The 27,345-nt window shown below is 47.9% G+C and overlaps 1 protein-coding gene across 9 annotated transcripts in view; it reads left to right on the plus strand.

The window, feature by feature from the left end:
* The window catches only part of gulp1b (GULP PTB domain containing engulfment adaptor 1b), a 475,365-nt gene that overhangs the window by 364,450 nt on the left and 83,570 nt on the right, over nucleotides 1–27,345 (plus strand). For all 9 annotated transcript variants that reach the window (XM_068035589.1, XM_068035592.1, XM_068035597.1 and 6 more), the window contains one exon: nucleotides 18,368–18,460. In XM_068035589.1, coding sequence (XP_067891690.1) covers nucleotides 18,368–18,460 — 93 coding nt within the window. The remainder of the gene's footprint in view (nucleotides 1–18,367; nucleotides 18,461–27,345) is intronic.

A 27,345-nucleotide genomic window follows, 5' to 3' on the forward strand; every position in this document is an offset into this window, starting at 1 on the left:
AATATAAGTCAATTATTTGAAAAAAATATATATTGGGCAAGAAGGTCATTCATTAGAAACAGTGCTATGCAGACTTACCTGGATTTCCAGGGGCAGGCACCACCACAAACTATATCACCTGCACATGCCCAAGCACATAGAAACGACACTATCCTGACGTCAAACAGCTGACATGATGCCAGGGTACTAAAATTGGGCAATAGAGGTCCTGGTACTGCTGGCATTGTCCAGAAATGAAAAGAGAATGGAGGAATGTAGTATTTTGGGCCCCGCAGTAGCATTATTTAAAGGGCCATGCACCCTGATCAAAGGAAAACAAAATTTATGGAACCTTTTCCACTGGAAAGTGTCTGAAAGTACTCTTGAGTGTTTTTGGAGGTGTTTTGGTGCATTTGACAGAGAGTTGCCCCATCATCACAGGGATGGCAGAGAAATAGGTGATCAATCCACACAGAGGTATGGGACAACAAACACCTCAGGGTCAGAAGCACCACAGGGAGATGGAGCAGGGACTGTGGAGAGGGCAAGCTCTGTGGTATACCCTCTGTTAATTTGGAGCTGGACACCTCCATACTTCTCGACAGTGAGGATGCTGCCTGACAGGCCAGTCAGTGCACCGAGCATCTCCGTGCGCACATGCCCATCTGTGCTTTCCTGTATGCTGTACCATTGAGGTCCTCATCTGAGTTGTCTGCAACATAACCCATCTGCGACCTCACAAAATATCCTTTACCCCTGTCCTGGCTGCAGCCCTCTCATACCCAGATTACTCAACATGTGCTGATTCCAACCCTATACTAACCTCCAGAGTACATGCATTGTTAGTATCTGAGTTACTGGTTGCAAGTGTCAGATCAAGTGATGTGGTCTCTTAATCAGTGCTATTGCTGTTCCTCTTGAATTTGGGGCACCTATGGCTGGGCAGCTGGCAGTTCTTGAGTGTCTGAAAGCAGGAAATCGGGGGGGGGGGAAGGTTGGTGTGAGGGAAGGGGGGAGTGGGGTATGTTGCAAGAGGTCCATGTTCGCACTATCTGTAGCTTGCTCATCATGCCAGATCGCAGGATGAGGGTGAGTTGTGAGTTGAAAAGGATCATAAGGCAGGAACATGCTGTCATCCTAACTGTTCTCAGTGACTTCTGATACAATGGGACCTGTTGCAGTCGGCACCATGATGCTGAAAGCTAACTCATGCATAGGGCTCCAGAGATGCAGATGCCCTTGTCTCCCATTGGTTCTGAGCTGCTCCCTTCTATTGTGTGCCACCTTGTACTGCAAAAGAGCAGGCAAAATGCCCGTGGTTGTGCAGCACTGTGTTTGGGTGATGTGCATGGCATAGCTGAATAGCTGCAGATATTTGTAGGTGGCAAGATATGGGTATGTGGCTGACAGCATTTCTACTTGTGTGAGGATGAGGCGAAGTATCTGGATGTTAGGCTTGAGCCCTGAGAGCCAGGGAGTGCTTCTGGGTGAGTGACGGGAGTGTGCTGCATTGAGCAGAGTGAGAGGTTGGTGATTTGGTGGGTAGGAAATGTCATGTGAAATTGCATTTACTGATGTTGACCACCCATGTGAGGTCATTAGATTTCTCGTGGCACTGCTGCCTGGTCCTTGGGTCCAGACTCTGGGAGTTGATCTTCTTGGGCATCTGCTCCCACTCTCTTCTGAGGATGGTCCTGGAGGGCCTCCTTCTACCCTGCAGGACCATAGTGTCTGCCCTCCTGCCCACCTGCATCACTAATACCTACAGTGCTGCTTCCATCAGTCTGGATCATTCTGTGTGCCCTGGTGTTCATTTTTCAGAAATTTACACTGCAGGGTTTTTTTTTCCATATTTCCCTTTAAGAGGCAGCCTGTCTTTAAGAAAAAAAAGCACACTGCCGGTACCCCCTCTTGTGTACAGACTACACCAGCAGCATTGAGAAGAAGAGACCAATGCTGGAGGCCTCAGATTTTTGCCCGGAAATCATGCAGATGATGTGAGTAGAACAATTTTGTGTCCTGCCCACGTCGATCAGAACAGGAGCGGGCATGCCACAAACCATGGCCCCTGCACCTAAAAATTGCAGTGATTGAATTTTGCACTCATTCTGTTTTACCAAGATTCAGAGGTAGATGGCCGGATTTCATCCAGACGATGGGGGTCTTGACCATCGGCAAAAGCACCGGCAAGAGCCTGCGTCACCTCCTCTGGGGAAGGCTTGCCGGATCAAGTGCCAATTAGGCACTTAAGTGGACAGCAGCAGGCCTTCCCGGTGATCAAGGACCCCGGCAATGGAAGTCCCTCCTGCTGAGAGCTGCTGGCCAATCGGAGGCCGGCAGCTCTTTAACTGAACAGTGCCACTGTGGAGGTAGTGGTGCTGCTGGTAATGGGCCCACCAGTAGCCATAGATCACCAAGGGTCCCAGGCCACAGGTAAGTCACGGCGGGAGGGATTTTGCAGGGTGTGGGGTCATGGGGGAGGGGGTTGCAGTTGATCTGCAGCACAAGGGCAGGGGTGTGGCTCACAGCAGGCCCATTCCCTTCACGATGCTGGGTCCCTCTTAAGTGCCTTTTAGTGAGGGACTCCCTCATGGCGTCCGCAAGCAACCCGATGGGTTTGGTTGGCGGGCTCCCCATGCGACGACAGGCCTGCCTGCCACTGGGCTAAATCTGGGGGGGCAGGATGAGGCCCTTAATTGGGCATTAATTGCCCACTTAAGGGCCTCAATTGGGAGCAGAGTGGGAAGGCCGTCCTCCCCACCACCATCCTGTCCGATTATATGCTCTCCCCGCCTCCTAACCTGATGCAGGGGAGAGTATAAAATTCCCCCCAGATGTATGTCAAACCATGCCTGTAACTAATGTTGAAAACCAGGCAGGTTGCTCTTTATTAATATACTTGCAATTTGACAACAAATGATAAACATAGCCACTATGGTAACAATGGCTTTTCACCCACTTCATGAATTACTATCCCTAATTCAAGTTTAAAAGTCAGGGGTTATGATTATATTTTGAATCCCTTCAGATGCAAATTGCTATATCTTTGGTTATTTATGATACCACCGTATAAAGTCTAGCCAGCGAGGTTCTTAAACTGTATTGTTTAAACATTAATCTTTATTGTATAGTAACTATAAACCTTTTAAAAATCTGATAAATTTTGTTAAAAAGTAAAATCTATGATTTTTAACATGATTTATCTGATCAAAATTTTTGTACCTTTTAAAGATATATTTACGTTTTTAATTTTGTCAAATTAATTATGTCTACTAAACATGTGATTTTCCAATGCCATTTTTAATGTAATTTTGCAATGCTTTATTTCCCAATGGCCTTTTTACTGCAGCCACCTCCCTAACAGGAACACAGTGCATATCCACCACTCAGGCAGTGTAGGCCATGCAAGTGAGGGGTGACAGGAATGACATCGACAGCCATAGTTTCTGTCATCTACCCCTCACTGTATCACACATACATGGGGGGAGTTTTATGCTCTCCCCCTTGGTGATTTCAGAGGCAGGGGGAGAATATAATCGGGCGGGATGGTGGCAGAGTGGGGGGGTCCCCGCCACCTTCCAGCCTCCACACAGATTAACTCAGGGGCAGGAAGGCCCGTGAATGCCTTTCAGCCCTGCTGCCAATTGAGGCCCTTAAGTGAGCAATTAATGCCCAGTTAAGGGCCTCATCCTGTCACCGCCAGTATTAGCCCAGTGACAAGTGGGCCTATCGTCGCAGAGGGAGCACGCCAAGCAAACCTCTGCGGGTTGTTAGCCGACTCTGGGTTGGGGTCCCTTGTTAAAAGGAATTTAGTACCTGATCGAGGGACCCGGCATTGTGTAGGGGGTCCCGCTGAGCGCCACTGCACTATCCTTGCTGCTGACCCTCCCCTACACCCCTCCTTCCCCCGTGAACCCTACCCTGCAAAACCCCTCCCACCCTGACTCCCTTGTGGCCTGGGTCCAGTGCCTCTGGTGAGTCCAGTACTGGCAGCTACCACTGCCTCTGTGGTGCCGTTGCTCAGTTAAAGAGCTGACGGCCTCTGATCAGCCAGCAACTCTCAGCAGGCAGAGCTTCCGTCACCGGGGTCTTTCATCCCGGGGAAGGCCCGCCGCTGACCACTTAATTGCCTAATTGACGTGCAGTGCGTCAAGCCTTCCCTAGAACAGACAATGTGGGACTCTCACCGACGCTTTAGCGGGTGGCCGAGACCTCCATCGTCCAGATAAAATCCGGCGTTAGACACCAACAAATCAGAATAGGTGGACCCCGGGCTCAGTGAATGAACAGCATTGGATCAACTGTACTTGTGTCAGGTTAGAACTTAATTGATGTAGATTTGGTATAATGGATGGAGAGGAATTATTAGGTTACCTGGTTCTGCTGTTGGTGCATTTGAGTCTCAGCTCTGGAGACTTGGAAGCTGAGAATGAAGATCAGAGTAATGCACAGGAATATGTCTAGGGGATATTTCTAGTTCTGGGACAAGAAGCATTAGGAATTCTCTTGTAAGTGATACCTTCTCATTAGAACTAGTACTGTGATTTAGTTTTCCATGGGAAAGCCCAGACCCCCATAAAAGTCCATGACTGTATCTTTCTGTCATACTGAATGAAGCATCCACCTTTTGTGGGATTAGCTCAGTCACTCAACAATCAAACACACCTGGCTTTTTTACAAATCTTAGATATGAATTAAAGCAGAAAGTTGGTGTCTCACCAATTCATTACATTGGCTTCTGTAAGATACAACAAAGAATACTCCTTCGTCATCACCATAGTGTTACCCCTTTGTCGCTTGAACCATTTGTTAATCACAACCTCTTAACTACTACGTGAGTGTCCAAATTGAAGAATGACTGTTTTCTATGTATTAGGACCTCATGGATCTGAAGTGGATTATGCCTTTGGCAGCTACTGTCCTGAGAGGGACGAACTGCAGGTTGTATCTCCAAATCTGAGGATGGGCAAGCTAGCCTGCTGTTGAAAACCAACATCTCAAGCACCCGCAGACTTTTCTTTCTTTTATCCATTCATGGGATGTGGGTGTCGCTTACAAGGCCAGCATTTATTGCCCATCACTAATTGTCTTTGAGAAGGTGGTGATGAGTTGCAGTCCATGTGGTGAAGATACACTCACAGTGCTGTTAGGGAGGGAGTTCCAGGGTTTTTGAACTAGTGATAATGAAGAAATGGCAATATATTTCCAAGTCAAAATACTGTGTGACTTGGAGGAGAACCTGGAAATTTAGGTGTTTCCATGCTCCTCCTGTCCTTGTCCTGCATGGTGATAGAGGTTGCAGGTTTGGGAAGTACAGTCAAAGAAGGCTTGGAGAGTTGCTGCAGTGCATTTTGTAGATGGTGCGCACTGCAGCCACATTACACCGGTGGTGGAGAGAGGTGTATGTTTAAGGTGGTGGATGGGATGGTGATCACACGGCCTGCCTGGTCGTAGATGGTGTTGAGCTTTTTGAGAGTTGTTGGAGCTGCATTCATTCAGGAAAGTTGACAGTATCCCATCACACTCTTGATTTGTGCCTTTTAGATGATGGACAGGCTTTGGGGAGTCAGCAGCTGAGTAACTTGCCACAGAATTCCCAGCCTCTAATGTGCTCTTGCAGCCACAGTAGATATGTATCTGGTCCAGTTAAGTTTCTGGTCAATGGTGACCCCAGGATATTGATGGTGGGGAATTCAATGACCGTAACGCCATTGAATGTCAAGGGGAAGCTGTTTAGATGCTCTGGGCAGGTTTGTTAGGTCCCAGCAAGGGTGGGGATGGAGGCAGGCGAGGGATCAAAATACCGGCGCCGGTTTCCCATCGCAGTTCCTGGTGTCAGTGAGTTTCACAGGGTGAGGCCAGGTGGCCCCAAGAACCCACCCAATCTGTTAATAATAGTAATTAATCTGGTTGAACAGCTTTTAAGAGCTCGTTGAGGGGCATGTTCAGATTTTGATGGGGGCACACAGGCTGCAGGCTAGGTCAGGGGCAGACCAGGTGCATGGAGGTGGATACAAAGCAGGTAGCCAGTCATGGCTGGCCCAGGGAATGAAGTGGGCCCCATGAAAGGGAAAACTGTGCCATTGGGGAAAATATTCAGTAAATGCTAGGGCAGCACAGAGGGTTGTTGCCCCCGCCCCCAGGCATTGCGGGGGCATAAGGGGAGAGGGCAAGGCTTCCCGCCACAATTGGAAGGCCACCTGAGCTGCATTGCTGTCTCCTGAAGATCCACCGAATCAGCATCCACATCTTCAAACTGGAAGCCTCAGGACCATCGAATTCAGCCTGAAGCCAGCCAAGTCACCAACTTCCACAGATTGTATATACCCCTTTTATTTCTCTGGATTCTAATTCAACCAATCTATCCCCCTCCACTCTTTAACCTATTTGTTTGTGTGTGCGCGCGCGTGTGTATGTGTGACAGTTGGACCATGTTTATTATTTTACTTAGATCGGTTTAAGTACAATAAAGTTAAGTTCTGAAGAAGGGTCACTGACCTGAAACGTTAACTCTGCTTCTCTCTCCACAGATGCTGCCAGACATGCTGAATGTTTCCAGCATTTCTTGTTTTTATTACAATAAAGTTAACCTCTCTCTTTGTTAAACTTGAGAAAACCTATCCGATTGACTCTTTTTATGATCACGGAGTGTAAACAGTTATACACTCACTGAATTGGCAAGTATATCTACTGAAAAAAGAAATAAATCTGTTGTGATCAAACAAGCAGAGGAAAAGAGGGGATCCCTTCGACCCCTCCTCACCTGATCATAACAGAAATTTGGGGGCTCTACATCCGAGATCAAACCCAAAGACAAAGGAGAAATTGGAAGCGGGAAGCCAAATTGATCCCTAGCAATAATTTTAAAACTTTAAAACAGGTTTTCTTGTAGTTTTCAATGCCAGAGTACTAAAATGTCCCAATTCAAGGACAGAGCCTTCCTAGAACAGAGTGAAGTAACTTGGAACAGTTTAAAAGTCCTATCCTTTAAAGGGTTAAGGAGCATAGTTAGGCATTTAGTGATAAATATCTGTCCAAAAGCTAGGAAACCCGAAATCCTAAAACTTGTAGCCAACCGTTTTGAAACTGAAGAACCAGGGACAGGCATAGAATCTGAAGCAGACAGAATAGCATTAGCCAAGTTACAGCTGGAACTGCAGAGACTAGAGCTACAATTCCAAGAAAAAAAAAGGGAGAGTAGGAGGAGAGAGAATTCCAGGAAAGGGAAAAAGAGCTTTCCAGAAGGAGAAGGAGTTAAGGCAGCTGGAACTGAATAGGGGAAGACCCAATGTACCCAGCGAAGGCACCGCTAGTGAAGGAACTATCCCTAGCTCAGGACCGAATGCTGAGCTCTTAAAGTTCTCCCAGTTGATACCGAAGTTCGATGAGGGGGATGTCGAAGCATTTTTCATCTCATGAAAAGCTTGCAAAAGAGTTGAAGTGGCCAGCGGAGGACTGAATCCTGCTACTACAAAGAAAATTAACAGGAAAAGCCCATGAGTTTTATTCCCTCTTGTTCGATGAGAGGTCATCGAACTATGAGATGGCCAAAAATGCTATCCTGAGCGCATATGAGTTGGTACTAGAGGTGCTCCACCAAACATTCCAAACTCTCCGAAAACAGCCTGAACAATCTTATATTGAGTTTGAAAGGGTTAAGCAATTTGCTTTTGGTCAGTCAACACAGGCAATTAAGATAGAGCCCACCTATGGAAACCTCAGAGAAGTGATTCTCTTTGAGGAGTTCAAAAACTCGTTTCCCCTTTCCTTAAACCACATAGAGGAACAAAAGGTTCGAAGAGCCAACCAGGCAGCAACACTAGCTGATAATTATGAGATAGTCCACAAGCTCTTGCCCCAAGGGAAACCCTTCCCTAGTCACCTCCAAAAACCTGAAAAGGATAGAAGGTGGGAGGGTGATAGGAAGATAAACAGCTATGGGCGAGAAGGGAAAGTTGGAAACACAGGGTGCCCTCCTCAGGCCAAAAAGGAAGGTGCTGAGAACAGGATGACACCTGAAAGCCTGTATGTTTCCGTTGCAACAAGGCAGGTCATCTTCAAGCTGATTGCTGGAAGTTACGGGGAAAACCCAGAGCATTAGTTAGGGTACACCAGACCAGTGCAGGAAAAGGGGCCCTGATGAAATGCACAGCAGGCCAGGCTATGGCTCTAACTGTGGCAGTCAGTCCCTGTAAACGTACCGCTGTGAGCGCAGAAGAACTTAACAAAATCCCTGAGAGGTACCAGGATTCTGTGTCCAAAGGAAAAATGACCCCATGCACCTTGAGTGAGGCAAGTAAGCCCATAGTCATACTTAGGGATACAGGGGCCACCCAGTCCCTTCTGCTGTGAAAAGGTATGACTTTTCCTGCAGAGAGTGAATTGTATGCCAAAGTATTAGTGAACAGTACTGGGGGAAGTTATATGCCGGGTATATATTGGGTGCACCTGGACTGGTAAGTGTGGGGATTGTCCCTAGTTTACCTGTGGATGGGGTCGACCTGCTTCTTGGTGATGGCCTGGTGGGGCCGAAGGTGGTAGCTTCCCCAGTAGTCTTAGAGAGGCCGCAAGAGGTCAGGAAGACAGTGCAGTTACAGGAGAAGGTCCCTGGCAGTTTCCAACTGTGTGTTGACCTGGTCCATGGCCAAACAAGCTCCCGCAGAGGAGGCTGATCTGGCACTGCGGACGTATGACTCTGTGGTCTGGTTATCTGAAACCTTCTTCGGGAATTTAGAGGAGCCAAAGGAAATGTTGAGCAAGTCTTCCTTGGTCGAATCTCCGCATGCTGACCCAGTGTCAAAAAAAGTTAGCACAGACTGCCCAAACCGAAGCTGAGCATAGGGAGTTCCAGAGTGCTATTATTTAAAGGATGAGGAGCTGATGAGGAAGTGGAGACCTCCTGACAGACTTGCGGACAAAGAGTGGGCAGTGGTCCATCAGGTAGTGGTGCTGCCGAGGTACCGTAGGGAAATATTGAGGATAGCCCATGAAATTCCAATGGCTGGACATGTTGGTATCCGAAAATCCCAAGTCCGCATAAGAGAGCATTTTTACTGGCCACAACTCCACAAGGATGTGGTGGTGTTCTGTAAATATACCACACATGCCAGGTTGTGGGGAGGCCCCAACCTGCAATAAAACCTGCATCCCTATACTGGCTTTTGGGGAACCGTTCAGCAGAGTGCTGGTGGATTGTGTGGGGCCCCTGCCGGAAACAAAATGGGACTACCAGTATCTTTTCACCATTATGGATGTGGCTACCCAATTTCCAGCAGCTATCCCACTAAGATCTATCTCTGCCAATGTCGTGGTTGAGGGGCTAACTCAATTCTTCACCTGATGTGGGCTGCCTGCTGAGATCCAGTTGGATCAGGGCACAAATTTTATGTCCAGTATTTTTCAAAAGGTCATGGGTAATCTGGGCATAACCCAGCTAAAGTCCTTAGGCTACCACCCGCAGTCACAAGGGGCCTTAGAATGCTACCACCAGACCTTAAAGGCAGTGATCAGGGCATACTACTATGAGTACACCCATGACTGGGACAAAGAGCTGGTATTTCTCTGTTTGCTACCAGGGACTCACCCAATGAGTCCACTGGTTTTGAATTAGTCTATGGACATGAGGTGAGAGATCCTCTAAAACTAATCACGGAGAAGTTTTTAAGACACAGGGACGAATCTTCCCTGTTAGACTACATCGCCTTGTTTTGTGAGCGGCTCACAAGAGCCTGTGCGGTGGCTCAGGAACACCTGAAGACCTCCCAGACAGCTATGAAAAGGCAGGCAAATAAACATAAAAGCAAAATACTGCAGATGCTGGAAGTCTGAAATAAAAACGAGAAATGCTGGAAATACTCAGCAGGTCTGGCAGCATCTGTGGAGAGAGAAGCAGAGTTAACTTTTCAGGTCAGTGACCCTTCTTCAGAACAAGCAGATATTAGAAATGTGAAAGGTTTTAAGCAAGTAAAGCGGGGGTGGGGCAAGAGATAACAAAGGAGAAGGTGTAGATAGGACAAGGTCACTGAGAATAACCGACCAGAAGGTCATGGAGCAAAGGCAAACAATATGTTAATGGCAGAGAAACATGCCAAGGCCAGAACATTTCAGCCCGGAGACCATGTGTTAGTGCTACTACCAATACAGGGTGAACCACTGAAAGCCCGGTTCAGTGGCCTGTACAGAGTAGTAACGAGTATTAGCAAGGTGAATTATTTAATTGACACCCCAGACCGTAGGAAAAAGCAAAGGATGTGCCACATCCATATGTTAAAGCAGTATCACAGTCGAGAAGGGGACAAACAAGAACAGGTCTGTCAGGCAGTCAGGAAAGAGGAGGGCGAAAGGGACAGTAGGACGTATTAGAAGGAGGCCTGGAGGATTCCCAAATCGAAATGTCTACCGTCCGGTTAACTAACACTGAAATGTTAGGGAGATTAGACACTGAGCTCTCCTATTTAAATGCAGAGCAGAGAGGAGACCCAACAATGCTGCTAACAGTGTTTAAAGAAATCTGCAGGGACAAACCAGTGTGCACAACCTTAGCCCTACACATTGTGGATGCAGGAGGGTCCTCCCATAAAGCAAAATCCTTATCGCCTCAATCTTGGGAAACTTACCCAAGTTCAGGAGGAAATTCAGTAGAGGCTGGAGCACAACCTGATTGAGCCCAGTCAGAGCAACTGGAATTCCCCAGTTGTGCTTGTTCCCCAGTTGTATTCGTGCCCAAGCCTGATGACATGGCTCAACAAGCCTCTGCATTGATTACGGAAGGTTAATTAACCAGAGCTAATTCCTACCCAATTCCCGACCTGGAGGACTGTATCGATGGAGTGGGAAGCACCACCTACATAACAAGGATAGACTTGTTAGAGGGATGCTGGCCACTTCCCTTAAACACTCGAGCTAAAGAGATCTTGGCTTTTACCACCCCAGACGGCTTATTCCAGTGCCGGGTGATGCCTTTGGATTAAGAAATGCCCCAGCCACCTTCCAAAGGCTGATAAGCCCCAGCCACCTTCCAAAGGCTGATGAACTAGGTTGTGGCTGGCCTACTCAACTGTGTAGTGTACCTGGATGATCTGTTAGTATACAGCAGCACATGGGGAACCACCTAGACTAGTCAGAAGCCCTCTTCTGAAGGTTACAGTCAGCTGACCTCATGGTAAATCTTGCAAGGAGCGACTCCGCTAAAGCTCAGGTAACCTACCTAGGGCATGTTGTGGGTCAAGGGCAGGTGCTGCCCAAAGCAGCGAAGGTGCAGGCCTTGATGGATTTTCCCATCGCCACGACCAAGCAGGAAATAATATGATTTTTGGAAATGTGTGGGTTTTGCAAACAAGTTCGTCCCAAACTTTAGCACTATAGCCACTGTACTGACAGACCTGTTACAGAAAGGTGCCAGACAGCTTTTGAGAGGCTTAAAGCCATCTTAACCAATGAACCAGTGCTAGCAGCTCCAAACTTTAACAAACCATTTAAAACGGCAGTTGATGCTAGTGACCTAGGGGTAAGTGCTGAGCTACTCCAGTATGATGGCCGGGATTTTGTGAGGCCCCCTGAGGCAAGGGGGGCACGGAGTATCACGATGGCTGGTTTGGTGGGGGGGGGGGGCGTGGTCAGCAGGGCGGAGGACCTTTCCACCCAGAGGCCAATTAAGGGCCTTCCTGCTGCCGTTGGGATCTTACCTTGTAAAACGAGGCACCCTGAATGCGGGCTTGGGGGAGGAGTTCCTTCGTGGGCAATTTGTGGCCCACGGAGGATCCCCATTGGGAACCAATATACCCCCCCGCCGCCTCACCTGCCTCTGCTCCGGGGTTCCACTGCTGGGCCTGGGTCCTGGACCTCTGTGGTACCAGCAGTGGCCACCGCTCCTGGTGGTGCTGCTGATACTGCTGAGCTGCCGGCCCTCTGATTGGTTGGCAACTCTTGGAGGTGGGAAGGGACGGGGATCTCGCCTCCTAAACTTTGATTCACAAAGACCGGAGGATCACTCCGGGGGTCACGAAAAGGTAGAGGCGGGATTTCCCCTTCCTTTTTGGCGCAGCGCCGAGAGTCTGACCTCCAGCACAAAATCCAGCCCAGGCATTGAGAGACCAGTTGGGCATTTCTCCGAAAAATTAAACAGACATCAAAAGAGATACTCTGCTGTGGAGAAGGAAACTCTGGGACTGTTATAGGCTCTCAAGCACTTTGAAGTATATGTCCGAAATGGATATAGAGAGGCTGCAGCTTACATTTGTGGAGAAATTCAAAACCCAGAATGCAAGGCTATTACAATGGAGCCAGCTTTTGGAACCTTGCCACCTAAAGATTGCCCACATTGCAGGGAAAAACAAGGTGATAGCTGATGCTTTATCCAGTGTCTAACTCAGCACAAAATCATCCTGGATGAAAACTAAACCAGAGAAAAGCTTTAGCAGTGTGAGATTGATAAGTGAGTGTTTGAGGATGAAGTGAGTGTGTGCACTTTTTATTTTTACAACTTGATAATGAAATGCTCTTGTCGTCGCATTTCATTTCACATGGTGTGGAGGTGTCACAAACAAGTGCTAGGTCAAAGGATGATTTTTTAATCCACCGGCTGGAAACCTGAATACTAAACTGATGGAGGTGAACCGCTCAAACCTTGCAAGCTTTGAACTCTGCTGACCATGAGCAAGAGGCAAAAGCCCTGCTGCAGACTGTAGTGTTCAGTGGTTTGATTGATCTGTGTTTGATTGTATTAGTATTTTCCCCAATTGATGCGCACTGTGCTTAATGACTTAAGCCTGACAGGGGAGCTGTTGTGTGTATAGAACTTTCTGAAAAGAACAGACAGAAAGCTTCTTCAGCTTAAAGAACTTCCTGGAAAGAACAGATAGAGATCTTCCTCGAAGGAATTCTGCTGCAGTGCTGTCTCCCGAAGAACCACTGAATCAGCATCCACCTCTTAGAACCGGAAGCCTCAGGACCACCGAATTCAGCCTGAAGCCAGCCGAATCACCAACCTCCACTGACTGTATTCCTCTTTTATTTCTCTGGGCTCTAATTCTACCAATGTATCCCAATCTATCCTTCTCCACTCTCTAACCTATTTTTGTGTGTGTGTGTAAGTTGGATCATATTTTATTATTTTACTGAGATCAGTTTAGGTATAATAAAGCTGACCTCTTTGTAAAACTCAAGAAAACCTGTACGATTGGTTCTTTTTGTGATCTTAGCACATAAACTGTTAAAAATTTGCTGAATTGGCAAGCATATCCGTTTAAAAAAGAAGTAAATCTGTTGTGGTCAAACCAGGAGAGTGAGGACCGCTCCTCACCTGATCATAACAATGGTTATGAGGAGCAACATGCGCCGCTGGGACGTGCAGTGCCCTGGACATGAGGAGAGCAGAGGAGAAGGAAGGCAACAGAGGCTATAACTTTAGCATAGCATCAGCTGCCAAAGATGGAGACACCTATAGATCACTAAGAACCAGTGCTAGAGGAGACTGTGACTGTCCAGGCAGATGGTCAGAGATTTGTGCCCTTATCGTGGAAGACCTCTTACCTCACAGCACTGCTCAGCATACCCTGCTATTAGCCATCAAAGTTACTGTGGCCTTGAACATCTTTGCCTCAGGCTCCTTGCAAGGGTCAGCTGCGGAACTTGGTGGTATCTCGCAAGCGGCTTCACATCATTGCATCTCACAGGTCACTGATGCCCTGTTTGCATGAGTTGGGTAGTACATTCAATTCCAGACAGATGGTGCCTCGCAGACACAGAGGGCAGTGGGTTTTGCCTCCATTGCTGGATTCTCCCAGGCGCAGGGCATCATCAATTGCACCATGTGGCCATCCACCCACTGTGTGTCCAGTCAGATTCATCAACAGGAAGGGCTTCCACTCCCTCAACGTTTGTCTGGTCAGCGAGCACAACAAGAGCTTCCTGCAAGTGTGCATCCTCTTTCCTGGCAGCTGCCATGACTCCTACGTTCTCCGCTAGTCCAGACTGTTGTAACTCTTCATTCCACCCCTTCAAACTCCATGGATGGATTTTAAGGGACAATGATATCCCTTTGAAGAGGTGGCTACTAACCCCTCTACAAGAACTTGGACAGAGCCACTGTAACCAAAGCCATCTGCTCACTAGGACAGCAATTGAGAAGACCATTGGAATTCTGAAGATACCTGGACAGGCCGGGTGGTGCCCTGTAGTACACTCCTGCAGGGCTTTCGCATATGTTGGTAGTTTGCTCTGCTTTCCATAACATGGCCTTCCAGAGAGGTGTGGACCTTGAAGAGGCTGAAGTGCTGGATAGGCACAGCTCATCAGAGTAAGAAGACGTGCAGGAGGTGGAGGAGGAGGAGTGAGTTGCAGAACACAGGTGCCCCGGTTGCACATTGAGGTGGCTGGGCTTGGCGCAGGGCTCGAGGATTTCATGAGGATGCCATCAATGTCAGGAATTATCTGATTCAGGCTCACTTCAGCTGAGTCCCTCTGACCCAAGAGGAATGGTATGGGCTGTTCACTATGAGCTGCCTGTGAGAACACTTCTTTTGAAGGCACAGCCTGGAACAGCTCAGCTCTAACAGCCAATGAAGGATGCACATCTTCCCAGAGGTTTCACTGTCCCTCACCACTTCATCACTTTTTTCTTGTCCCACCATCAAAGGAAGCTCACACGTCTAGCTTCATGTGTCAAAATTTCCAGGGTGCTGCAAAAGACAAAAAGTGCACAGTTATACATGATAGATTCCCAGTGACCCACTCAGTACTCTGCCCAACACGGTGGCCTCTGTTCTCAGCCACTTCAACGCAGTTGTCCTCTTGTGGCATCAGATGATGTGGAGTCAGCCTGCTCACTTGCCTTAGCTTGTGGCTGAGATGCACATGGCGTCCGTCCTCCATGGAGGTGCCAGTGGGGGCACCTCCAGAGGCAGCTGCTCCGGCGTAATTGCAGGGGCAGTCTCATCACTTGGCCTTGTTGCACAGATGCTCCCTCAGTCACAGGGGCCAAGGAAACCGATGATGATGATGATGTTGGCACCCTCATCTTCCTCATGCCAGCCTCAACACTTGGCTGGTGCTCCAGATAGCTGGAGGGGAGCACGAGCTGGGGTGCAACTGGCATCCACTCCAAACATCTCTGTGCCACCAGTGCCACTGACTGTTCCATGCTACGGAATGTGGCATGCATCCTGTGAATGTCAGTGTGCAATTCCTGCATGCATTCAAAGTGCTGTCACATATGGCTGTCCATGAGGTTTGCCATTCTGATAGTGGAGGAGCTCATGTGCTCAAAGCCCTGATTCATGGTGGCGCACATAAGTGGAATGGACTCCTCTATTCTTAGCCCATGACTGCATGCTGCTTCAGGGAACTTTGACATGTTGGAGCACATCTGTTGCTGCTGATCTCAGTAGAGCCTCCCTTCCTGTGATTCCTGAGGCTCTGCATCTGTGCCCGGCTGAACATGGCTGTGCCTATCCTCCATCTACCCCCGATAACTCTTGATTTCCTTGCCTAACAAGAATCTATCTACCTCCGCCTTAAAAATATTCAATGACCCCGCCTCCACCACCTGCTGATGCAGAGAGTTCCAAAGTCGCACAAAACCTTGAGAGAAAAAATTTCTCCTTATCACTGTCCTAAAAGGGCGACCCCTAATTTTAAAACAGTGCCCCCTAGTTCTGAGCTCACCCACAAAAGGAAACATCCTTTCCACATCCACCTTGTCAAGACCATTCAGGATCTTGCATACTTCAATCAAGTCTCCCCTCACTCTTCTGAACTTCAGTGAAAACAAGCCCAGTCCGTCCAACCTCACTTCATATGACAGCCCGATCATTCCAGTTAACAATCTAGTAAACCTCCTCTGAACTGCCTCCAATGCATTTACATCCTTCCTTAAATAAGGAGACCAAAAGTGCACACAGTATTCGAGATGTGGTCTCACCAATGCCCTGTAAACTGAAGCATAACATCCTTACCTTTAGTTTCATTTTTTCTCATAATAAAGGATAGCATTCCGTTAGACTTCTTTATTACTTGCTGTCCCTGCATACTGACTTTTTGTGACTTGTGCACTAGAATGCCTAGATCCCTCTACACCTTGGAATTCTGCAGTCACTCTCCATTTAAGTAATACTCTGCTTTTTTATTCTTCCTGCCAAAGTGAACAACTTCACATTTTCCCACATTATACTCCATCTGCCAGATTTTTACCCACTTATTCAACCTGTCTACATTGGTCTGCAACCTCCTTATGTCCTCCTCACAAGTTACTTTCCGACCTATCTTTGTGTCATCTGCAAATTTAGCTACCATGCCTTCACTCCCCTCGTCTAAGTCATAGATATAAATTGTAAAAAGTTGAGGCCCCAGCACAGACCCCTGCAGAACTCCACTTGTCACATCCTGCAATCAGAAAAGGACCCATTTATGCATACTCTCTTTTTTCTGCCAGTCAGCCAATCTTCTATCCATGCTAATATGTTCCCCCCTACACCATGAGCTCCTACTTTGCGCAATAACCTTTTATGTGGCACCTTGTCAAATGCCTTCTGGAAATCCAAGTACAGTATGTCAACGGGCTCCCCTTTATCCACAGCACATGTTACTCCTTCAAAGAACTCCAATAAATTGGTCAAACATGATTTCCCTTTTGCAAAACCATGCCGACTATTCTTTAGTCTTTGCTCTATCCAGTGCCTTCAGCCATTTCTTGATATCACATGAAGTGAGTCGAATTGGTTGAAGATTGGCATCTGTGATGGTGGACACCTCAGGAGGAGGCTGAAATGGATCATGCACTTGACACTTTTGCGTAAAGACAGTTGCAAATCCTTCAGCCTTGTCTTTTGCATTTGCTTGCTTGGCTTCGCCATCAATGAGGATGGGGCTGTTTGTGAAGCCTCCTCCTCATGTTAGTTGTTTGAGAGAATGACTGAATGTGGCAGGACTACTGTACTTTGATTTGATGCATTGATTGTGTGATTGCTTAGCTCTTGTCTGTAGCATAGTGCTTCCGCTGTTTAGTCCTGTATTGTAGCTTCTCCAGATCGGCACCTCATTTTTAAGTATGGCAGGTACAGCTACTGGCATGCTCTTCTAAACTCCTTATTAAACCAGGGTTGGTTGCTTGACTGAATATCAATGGTAGAGTGAGGGATATGGCAGGCCGTGAGGTTACAGGTTGTAGTGGAATACAGTTTTGGTGCTGCTGATGGCCCACAATGTCTCATGGATGCCCAATTTTAAGCTGCTAGATCTATTCTGAATTTATTCCATTTAGAATGGTGGTAGTGCTATACAACACGACGGAGGGTGCCCTCAGTAGGAAGACGGACCTTCGTCTCCACAAGGCCTATGTAGTGGTCACTCTTGCTAATCCAGTCATGGTCAGATGCATCTGTAACCGGTAGATTGGTGAGGCTGAGGGAAGCAGGTTTTTTCCTTGTGTTGGTTCTCTCACCACTTGTCACTAGCTTTGTCTGTCAGCTATGTCCTTCAGGACTCAGCCAGCTCAGTCAATAGTGGTGCTACCGAACCACTCTTGGTGATGAACATTGAAGCCCCCCACCTAGAGTACATTCTGTGCCCTTGCTACTCCCTCTGTGTTTCTTCCAAATGGTGTTCAACATGGAGAATACTGATTCATCAGCTGAGGGAGGGCAGTACGTGGTAATCATGTGACAAGTTGTCTCAATGGAACAAGGTTACTGAGGAAATGTTCATCCTGTGAAACCTTGCCTACTATGCCCCTGTGGATTGGAGCATTCTCATTTGGGCTACTGATCGGTTGATAAGCCAACCAAATCAACTGTGCCAGAGCTGCAAAATCCCCATCTACACTTGTCTGAATGCTGGCATCCAAGGCCTCCATGGCAAAATTTTGAGCTTTCTCTTACACTTAAAAGATCTAGAATGTTAATTTCAAATTTTCAGGGATTTTTGTAATTTGCCACAATTTCATAATCAATATATGGATGTATTATTATTCTGGTCCTCTTTGTTGGAATGTCGATTTCCAAATAAACTTTGGAGGCTAAAGTGAGTTTCTGTAAGATTTGATTAAGTTATGGAGTTGCAGATTACATGTATATAAGCAGTGTGTCAAGTTACATATAAATGAAATACCCATTGGGAACTTCCAAGAACTAAGGATTGCCTTCTTCCAAGCTCTTCATGGCAGAGTCTGCTGCTGTATTCGACATCCAACACATACCTGTAATAAAGCACAAGCCTTTCATTAACATTGATTATCATGACATATCCTAGTCCCTCATGCATGTTAGGTCTCTTCCTTTGCCAAAATCAGACAGTTCTAGTTCTAAAGTCTGTTTCATGCATATGGGTGTGGGTTTAAATAGTAAAATTTTTGAGATGATAGTCATACAGTTTCAAAAATAAAGCTATTTTACAGATTCAGGAATTGGAAACTGAGAATATCGAATTGAAAAAGAAAGTTCAGGAGATGGAAATTAATGTCAAAGTCACTGAAGGTCCATCATCACCAGTAAGTACAATAAATGTGGTTACTTGTCCCTTTTCTTTTTGATTTGCAATTAAAGTCCTTAATATTTGGCTGTAGAAATTGTAGTATAGAATATAGGCATTCATTGTAATAAAGAAAGCTTAATTCCAGTGGATTTACGCATCTCAAATGTTTTCGAAAACCTGTAATCAGAGAAGATTTTTTATGATGCAACCCTCTTAAGGTCATTATTGAAATATAAAGTTTTTGAAATAATGAATGGGTTTATCGTTATGATGTAGAGCTATTCTGGTACAGTTTATTAAGGAAAGAGTTTTTTTTTAAGTTATTCTTCATGTTTTAGCCTTATGCTATGGGTTTAATGTTTGTTGTCCGTTTAATCTGGTCCATTTAATCTGATCTGACAGTTAATTTGAACGCTTCTGCACCATTTTACTAAATTATGTAAAAACCTGTTGAGGGGATGAATGAATTTCATAACCAATTATGAATGTAGGCTTAAAAGGAATGATTCAATAAACCTTACAGCTTGTAAGATGCAAAGATATTTCATTAAAAAGCTTTTAAATTGGAATCTTGCTTTTGGTCATGTTTTGTCATTAAAAAGACAAACTTTTTGCTGTGAATGGATTTACAATCTCTACACAGATAATATTGCCATGTTCTGAAAAGTAGTTTAATTGCAAATACTTCAATTGAGCAGATGGCCTTCATATTTCTTTGCCTTTTTTTTTAATTTTCTCAATCTGATGGCATAGCATCAAGATCTGTGGCAACATCATCTTAAATGCTTAGAGCTGTTTATTCTGATAGTTGTGATAATTAAAATATTAAATGAATATTTTCTGGCAGTGCAACAAGTTCCCAATTCTTCTCATTTGCGATTATATATACATTGGACCAGCTTGAGCCAGGATTTTGAATTGAATTGCATCTTTCAACTAGTGGGTGTTCTGAACGAATCTTGACACAATAGTGTGCCTCTGCAGCTTGGAAATAAGTAAGCATAGTACTTATTAGGCAATCTAGGATATCTTTTTTCTTGCAGCTTTATCAACTTGTTCTGCTTTGAAAGATTTGAGTATCTGAACCCTGAAGGATCTTTGCCTTCTACTCCTCTTAAAGGCTAACCATTCCCTCTCTTATGTATTTCCTCTCATTCTTTCTCCCAAAATGTGTCCATTTGCATCTTTCTGCACTTCAATTTTTTTTCCAACATCTATTTGCCTGATCTATTACCTGCCCGTCCTCCTGAAGTTGTTTACCATCTTCATACCAGTTATTATTATGGACACCATTTGGTGCCATTTGATATTGTGCCCTCAGTACATGAGTCCAGGTCATTTATGTGCACATACACAGACACACATTATCATCATGGGTATGCATTTCCTCTCAACTTTGTCCATTATAAACTATTGTTTCCACATTGATAATGGTAATGCAATGCCACCAGTGGCTGGAGGGTAAATTACAGCCTGACAAGTTCACATTGGTGTGGTCCAGTTTAAAAGTGAATGCACAAATTTATAATACAAAAGCAAAATACTGTGAATGCTGGAAATCTAAGATGCAAACAGAAAATGTTGGAAATACTCAGCAGGACAGGCAGCATCTGTGGCAAGAGAAACAAAGATAATGGGCTGGATTTTTGTTCTGCAGGCAGGAAACGAGAACAGGGTCTGATTTTGGGTCAGAAACCGCCTCCTGTGGAAAACTGATTCAGATACAATTTTCAAATGTGTAGGCCCTTAATTGGTATGGAGACAGGTTTTCAGTCCACTTAGAGCCAGTGGGATTGAAAATGGAGGTGGGTTCGATCAAGATTGGGATTTTGTGAGGCCCCCTGAGGTGAGGTCGGGGGGGTGGGTGGGGGGTGGTTGGTGGGACAGAGGGCCCATTGCCTCCCCATTGCCCAGCAATCTTCCTGGGGGCAGGATAGGCTGACGGTGGCCTTCCCGCTCAGAGGCCAATTGTGGCCCTTAAGTGGCCTATTAACAGCCAATTAAGGGCCAACCCATCGCCGCTATGATCTTACTATTGGTGGGAGGGCCTCCGCTGCACAGGGAGGATGCCTTCTAAAATGAGGCGCCCTCTCTGCGGGCTTGAGGCGGGGTCCCTCCTTCGTGAAAAATTTGTGGCCCATGGAGGACCCCCACCGGAAACAACTTTACCCCCCAGGACTACACAACCACCCACCCAGCCCCCCTCGCCAGGGCCTTCCAGACTGGTCCCAGCGACCCTGCTTTACCTACCTCTGTTCCGGGCTTCCACTGCTGAGCCTAGGTCCGAGGCCTCTGTAGTACCGGCAATGGCCACCGCTCCCGGTGGTGCTACTGATGCTGCTGGCCCTCTGAAGGGATGATGATCCTGCCTCCTTAAAGGGATGGGGATCCCACCTCCTGAAACTTCGATTGAAAAAGACCAGAGGATTCCTTTGGTGATCATGAAAAGGCATAGGCAGGGCTCCCCTGCCTTTTTAGCCCAGTGCCAGGAGTCCCACCTCCAGCACCAAAACCAGCCCTGAGTGTGGGGCTCATCTAGACACCCCACAGCAGCCATCATTGAGTCTGTTCTTTGTCGTGAGGGACAGATCTGCATTTTGTGCCAAAGCCTTCCACTGCACCAGAGGGAAGAGAGATGTTACAGGGGAGTTAGAGGCCTGGTACTAGGGGTTGGGTAGACCCCTGCTTCATCGATGCCAACCTAGATCTAATGTTGGAGGCCGTGAGAGAGAGGAGGGAGGTCCTTTTCCCAGAAGGTAGTAGGAGGAGGCCACATCGTTGTGCAGCAGGGGCACCTCTCTCTTCAGTGTTATTCCCCCTCCGCACCCTCTTACTCCTCCTCTCTTACCTCCTGCTCCCCCCTGATGAACTGTCTCCTTCCAGGGCCTCACTGTCCTCAAGGTCCGTACCTCTCCTGAGGGCCATATTATAGGGAGCGCAGCACCCCATCACAGTGACCGAGACACTTGTTGGAGGGCGCCACCCAACCAATCCAGGCACCGGAATCACATCTTCAGAAGCCAGATGGCCTGCTCAATGCTTGGCCTGCTGAGCAGATGGCATTGGTTGTTTCACCTCTGCTTCTCTCTCTGGAGCTTCAGTAGAGAGGACAGTAGCCATCTGTTCAAGGGATTTCCCTTGTCCCCTTAGAGCCAGCCATGCACTTTGGGGATGGAGTAAAGCACTGATGCTGCCTGGACTGGTAGAGGATGAAGGAGTCATGGCAGCTGCCAGGAAAGCGAACTCATACATGGAATGAGCTGTTGCTGTTGTCACAGACCAGTTGGGAGCCTTCCTGTTGATGGATCTCACTGGCTGGTCACTGGGTGCCTTGATGGCCACAGGGGCGCAATCAATGATGCACTGTACCTGTGGGAATCCAACAATGGGGGCTAAGCCCTCTATACTGTGCAGGCCCATTGTGTCGAAGTGGGTGTAGTCCCCTGAATATGGCATCCATTACCTACCTGATGAGCTGCCAACTGCGAGATGTCTCCTAGGTCCACAGCTGATCACTGGAATGACTGTGTTCAATAGAAGGTTAAGGCGATAGAGACCTTGACTGCTGCAGATAGGGGGCTACTATGGGGCCGTAGGCCTCAGGTCATTGTGGATCAGAGTACACAGGTCTGAAACCATCTTCCTGGATTGGCGCAGGCTCCTATGCCGCTAACACTCTGTCGTTTGCAGGTAGCTGACTCTCGGGCTCTGCACGCAATGCCTAGGGCAGCGCCTTCTTTCCTTTGCAGGCCCCGTGCTGTGCTCCTTTGGCCTCCAGCCATCCACAAGGTTGTATCTGCTGCAGCTCATCCCGGCTGCTCTGTCCCATGTCAGAGTAGCCTGTTTCCATCTGACCTCCCTCAGTTCGGCTTTATGCATTCACCAGGCCTTCCCGTGCCAATCCCAGGTGCCCAGTGATGCCAGCGAATGTCCTTCCCACTCCCAAACAATATTATGAAGGAAGAGGCAAAATTCAACCCGAGACTTCTGACAGAGAAAGCAAGAAAAAACTTGGATTTATGTACTGCCTTTCACAATTTCAGTCTGTCCCAAAGTGCTTTACAGCCAATTAAATACTTTTGAAGTATAATCACTGTTGTTAAGCTCATGCAGCAATCAATTTACATACAGCAAGGTCCCATAATCAGTGATGACATGGATGAACAGATAATCTGTTCTAGTGAAATTGTTTGAGGAATAAATGTTGGTCAAGACAACCTGCATGTTTTCAAAAGGTGCCTTGGGATCATTTATGTCCACCTAAGAGAGCAGACGAGGCCTCGGTTTAACATCCAATAGATGGCCCATCCACCCAGGCGTCAATCTAGATTATATGATTACATATTGGGTGGCACAGTGGCGCAGTGGTTAGCACTGCAGCCTCACAGCTCCAGGTACCCGGGTTCGATTCTGGGTACTGCCTGTGTGGAGTCTGCAAGTTCTCCCTGTGACCGCATGGGTTTTCGCCAGGTGCTCCGGTTTCCTCCCACAGCCAAAGACTTGCAGGTGATAGGTAAATTGGCCATTGTAAATTGCCCCTAGTGTAGGTAGGTGTTAAGGAATATGGGATTACTGTAGGGTTAGTATAAATGGGTGGTTGTTGGTCAGCACAGACTTGGTGGGCCGAAGGGCCTGTTTCAGTGCTGTATTTCAAAAATAAAATAAAAATATCTAGGGCTGGATTTTTGGTCCTATAGTCCCACTGCCAGGCACGGAACGTGGCAGCTGTCCCCCACGGGACCCTCGCCACCGCCACTTTACATATTGGCATTATTTTCAGGGTCACAAGCTGGTGAGAGCACCACACCCCACCCTCCAATCACATGGTGGGGGCAGCCTGATTTGTGAGCAGCTGCTGGTGCCATATTTAAAAGGCAGCCAGCCTTACATTCAAGCTCTGCCTGCATTGTCGGAAAGTATGCTGGAGCAGAAAGGCCAGGAGTGTGTTACAAATCTTAGCGGTCTGCAAGCAGCACCTCTGGGCATCCCTGTGTCAGAGGTCCAAGCAAGGGTGGCCCCACGGTTTAGCGATGCCGTCATACTCATCTCCTCCAGCCTGCAAGAGAACAGCAGGAGGTTCTTTTCCCCAGCGATGGCAAGAAGAGGTCCTCCCTCCTGACCAAGCAAGCCTGGATGGAGATCGCAGAGGAAGTGAGCAACCGGGGGGTCATTCAGCGACAGTGGGTCCAGTGTCAGAAGAGGTTCAGTGACCTCATGTGCTCATAGGTGTCACCTTTCAAAATTGCTCCATGTGAACTGGTTGGCACAGCATGTTATGCCACGTGGGTGCCACTGCCATTTCAGAGACAGGGACGTCATGAAGGATTGACCGCACATGTTTGGCTGCATATGCGCATCAAGTCACCCTCATTTGTACCTCAGAGCATGTCACACCCATGACAGGATGAGTCCGTATACCAGACAAAGCATGCCCTAACTATTGATGGTACAACCATGATGTTGATGTTTGGCAATGTTTTAATATCTGCATCCTTGCTCTTCCAGGTGAAGAGGGCCCACAACAGTAGGGAGACATCCAGGACCAGAGACAGGATGCCCAACCTGAGGGCACTGTCGCAACCTGAAGAGGAGGCGCTGGAGTTAGCTGGGAGCCAAGGAGCACGTGGAGGTTGGGGTCTCAGTTGAACAGAGTGATTATTGCCAAACACAGAATGAATCCTAATGACATTTAATATGCAGACACTATGTTGTCATCATTGCGCCATTTGTACCATAACACCTAAATGTCTGTTCTTCACATTGTATCTTGCAGGGCGACGCTTCAGGTTGGCTATGGAGACGCTGGAAATGACGACCACCTCTGAGGATGAGCTACACTTAGAGGGTGCACCGTCCCATGACACTCCTGCACCTTCCATCAGCTCAGATACTCTCAACTCAGTGGGTATCCGATTGGCATTAGATTCAGGGTCACAAGCTGGTAAGAGCACCACACACATGCCCGAGCAGCTGGCTGAGGCTGAGACAGCTGAGGCCTCTGACAGTCAGAGGACTGTGGGAGGCCAGGCCTATGCTGAGCCCCAGGCTAATTATGAGCCTCTGGTGTCAGAAGCAGAGGGCATGCTGGAGCTGCAGGGAGAGATAAGATAACATCTGGCAGAATTGCCGGGGGCCATGCGCAGCCTTGAGCGGACGTTTGGGGAGTCCATCCATACCAATACGATTGACATGTCCCAGGCATGTGAGCGCATGGCTTCATCCATGGAGAGGATGGCGACCCTCATGGAGAGGCACATTCCACAGATGCTCCATAACCTGCAAACCATCGCCTTGACCATTACATCAAATCAGCAGTGGCTGGGCGACAGAAGGACCAGGAGCCTGGAGAGTGTTCCCACTCCTGTTCCTTCTCATGAGAGCAGTGAGGTTCCAACAAACCTTCAGAGGGAGGAGGAGAAGCTGCACTCCACATCTGGGTTCTCCCCTCAGGGTGATTCTAGTGTGGACCCGAGCTCTTCAGCCCCTTTGCGAATGAGTCCAGCTCCAGCAGTCGCGATGCCTGAGGACAGCCCAGCACTGATGCAAGAGGCCCTCAGGCAGCCAGGGCCCTCCAGGCCTCAGGTACACAGAGGGTGACCGCCGAAGTCATCCCAAGCCAAGGGGCGTCCTGCTCAGCAGCCTGCCTCCAGTTCAGCTGCAAGCACAGAGGTCACACTGCGAAGAAGCATCACAAATGTTTTAAAAAGACACCTCGACACACATGGGTATTCATGGGTCTGACGGCTATGTCATTTACAGTTTAAATAAATGTGCTTTTCTGACAACTTCAGCCTTTCCAGTGTGAATAACGCATGCCACCTTGTAACGATTATGTGTCTTCCCATTCCATTATAAGCTTGACAGTATTGCCAATGTAAGGAATAACATCATTGCCATGCCAATACACATGATGTGGCACTGCACGGATGCTGTCATATGGGCAATGGTTCCATCAGCTGCTGCCAGTCATGCTGGAGAGATGGATGTTACAGAGGCAGAAGACTTCAGACCAGATGCATGAGGGTGGGATGTTGTGTGAGGAACGTTTGTGGCGCTTAAGGGATTGCCGAAGAATCAGGTGTTGTCTTGCCTCCCTTGCTCACTGTTTGCCATGAATGCCCTCCATCACTGCTCCCCGTGCTCCCATGTGCAGTTGCCGCTGGATGCCCTTTGTGTTCTCATCGTCTGACGATGTCTCCTGTTCCCGTACCTCATCATCCTTCAAGGCCTTCCCCCCGTGTACGCAGCATAGAACTACGATGCACCTAACCCTGTCTGCTACATACTGTAGGACTCCAACTGATCGATCAAGACAGCAGAAGTGCATCTTCAGCATGCCAATGACCTGCTTGATGGTAGCTTGGGTGGAGCTATAGCAGGCGTTGTAGCGCTCTTCTGCATTTTTGCTGTGGTTCCTCACTGGTGTCAGAAGCCATGTCAGCAAGAATCCACCCCTGAATTTGAGCTGATGGAGTGAACAGCAGCAGCACCTGCACTGGCGCAGAATGAAGGAGTTATGGCAGCTGCCTGGGAAGCGGGCACACACTTGCAGGAAGCGCTTCCTGTGGTCACATACTAGCTGCACGTTGAGCGAGTAAAAGCCCTTTCTACTTAGGCATGCAGCAAGTTGTTCCGTGGGAGCCTTGATGGCCACATGTGTGCAGTCGATGATTCCTTGCACCTGTGGGAATCCCACAATGGCCCCAAATCCAATAACCCACTCAGCCTGACTCTCAGTGTGCGCCCTGAAGCATACATAGTCACCGGTCCTCCTGTACAATAAAGGCCTGCTACCCGACATGAACCCGACGGGACCCGACGACATGTGCCGGGTTCGGGTTGGGTCGGGCCACTCTTTCGGGTCTGGCTTTTGGGCTCGGGTCGGGCTGAGACTGGGTCGTGTTCGGGTTGGGTCGGGCCAGACACACATGGAAAGTGCTCTGCCAGTAAGTATTAAAAATAAAAAACTTACCTGAGCTGGGAGTCCGGGACGAAACTGAGTCTGTGCAGTGAGCAAGTGATGTCACTATGATGTCATCACGCATGCGCTGCAGCTTCGTGGAGATTCCTAGTCAGATGGTTGGGTCAGGCTCAGGTCGGGTCGAGTGGGGTTGGGCTCGGGAAGAAATTGGAGGGTCTCGGGTCGGGCTCGGGTCTGCTGTGGATCGTTTGGGTTCAGGTCGGGTTCTTTTTCCCGACCTAAGCAGGTCTTTACTGTACAAAGCATCCATAACTTCCCTGATACAGCGGTGTACTGCTGATTGTGAAACCCCACACAAGTTGCCGGTGGATTCCTGGAATGATGCAGAAGCGTAGAAGTTTAGGGCCACCGCCACTTTGAGGGTCACAGGCATAGGGTGACCTCCACAGCCCTGTGACTGCAGGTCAGGGTTCAGCATTGCGCAGAGATTTGTGACTGCCTCCCGTCATGCGCAGCCGTCTCTGACCCTGGCGGTCCGACATCTGCAGTTAAGTCATCCGAGTCCTGGGCTACTCTGGGCCTCATTATGGCACGAGGATCCAGAAAGACAGGGTGGACCATCCCCATCTCTATGCTCTAGGTAAACTCGGTTCCTTCACAAGGTCAATGCCACCTAACTGGGCAGAGAGTTATGTTAATTTGTGTTTCAGCTGTGTTCCAGCATGAGCTGTATGGTATGGCATGACATTGCCATCTTAACTTTAAATAAAAGCGAGCCAACCTGACCACCGTAATATCAGTGAGTTGCCTGCAGTGGACCACTGGCAACAGGAGTAAATAACTTTTAACATATGTGCCCTCCCCCCACAGAAAGGGTTCATCCACTTCCAGTGTTGCCCCCCTCCCTACGCCCCTCCCAACATTGGTGCCCAAATGCAAGGTGAGCCCCTACCCACCCTCCTCATCCATGAACGGCTACA

Source organism: Heterodontus francisci, chromosome 7, assembly GCF_036365525.1.
Source record: "Heterodontus francisci isolate sHetFra1 chromosome 7, sHetFra1.hap1, whole genome shotgun sequence".
Lineage (NCBI taxonomy): Eukaryota > Metazoa > Chordata > Chondrichthyes > Heterodontiformes > Heterodontidae > Heterodontus > Heterodontus francisci.